The sequence below is a fragment of the Haliaeetus leucocephalus genome, unplaced genomic scaffold, assembly GCF_000737465.1.
Source record: "Haliaeetus leucocephalus isolate CR32 unplaced genomic scaffold, Haliaeetus_leucocephalus-4.0 Scaffold332, whole genome shotgun sequence".
NCBI lineage: Eukaryota > Metazoa > Chordata > Aves > Accipitriformes > Accipitridae > Haliaeetus > Haliaeetus leucocephalus.
Window position 1 is genome coordinate 42,306 of NW_010972768.1, and position 1,023 is coordinate 43,328.

A 1,023-nucleotide genomic window follows, 5' to 3' on the forward strand; every position below is an offset into this window, starting at 1 on the left:
GGGGAGGTCAGGGGGGTGCCTCACATGGGTCCTGACACCCCCCCCCCGTCCGTCCCCCATAGATGCTGCGGATCTGCACGCGCTACACGCCGGAGCAGGACACCATGACCTTCTCGGACGGGCTGACGCTGAATCGGACGCAGATGCACAATGCCGGCTTCGGGCCCCTCACCGACCTCGTCTTCGCCTTCGCCGGGCAGCTGCTGCCCCTCCAGATGGACGACACCGAGACCGGGCTGCTCAGCGCCATCTGCCTCATCTGCGGAGGTGGGGGACCGGAGGGGGGGACGGGGGACACAGGGGGTCCTCCAGGCCAGGAGGTAGTGGGGACACGGGCACCTCTGGCTCAGGAGGCAGTGGGGACGTGGGGACCTCCAGGCGGGGAGGATGTGGGGACATGGAGGAGCTCCAGGCTAGGATGCAGCAGGGACGTGGGGACGTGGGACCCCCGGTCCAGGAGGTGGCAGGGACACGGGGACCTCTGGGCCAAGAGGCAGTGGGGATGTGGGGACTTCAGGAGGAAGCAGGGACGTGGGGGTCTCTGGATGATGGGGCAGCAAGGACACGGGGACCTCAGGGCCAGGAGGAAGCAGGGACAAGGGGACGCAGGGACCTCCGGATCAGGAGGACGTGGGGACATCGGGACCACCAGGCCAGGAGGCAGCTGGGACACGGGACCTCCGGATCAGGAGGACATGGGGACGCCAGGGACACCCTGCTGGATTCGGGGCTCAGGGATGGGTGTCAGACGAGGGGCCATAGAGGACAGAAGGGGGTGACCGGGGCTGGTGACACCCCCCCACCGTGTGTGTGTCCCCCCCGTCCAGACCGCATGGACCTGGAGGAGCCGGAGAAGGTGGAGAAGCTGCAGGAGCCGCTGCTGGAAGCGCTGAAGGTTTACGCGCGCCGACGCCGGCCCCGCCAGCCCCACATGTTCCCACGAATGCTCATGAAGATCACCGACCTGCGTGGCATCAGCACCAAGGGTGAGGGGGGGGGACAGGGGACCCCCGGGACCCCCCC

General features: G+C 68.5%; 1 protein-coding gene across 1 annotated transcript in view; it reads left to right on the forward strand.

Moving 5' to 3' along the window:
• The first annotated feature begins 62 nt into the window (after nucleotides 1–62).
• The window catches only part of RARG (retinoic acid receptor, gamma), a 6,250-nt gene continuing 5,289 nt past the window's right edge, over nucleotides 63–1,023 (forward strand). Inside the window, exons 1-2 of the mRNA XM_010571487.1 lie at nucleotides 63–267; nucleotides 828–986. Coding sequence (XP_010569789.1) covers nucleotides 63–267; nucleotides 828–986 — 364 coding nt within the window. The remainder of the gene's footprint in view (nucleotides 268–827; nucleotides 987–1,023) is intronic.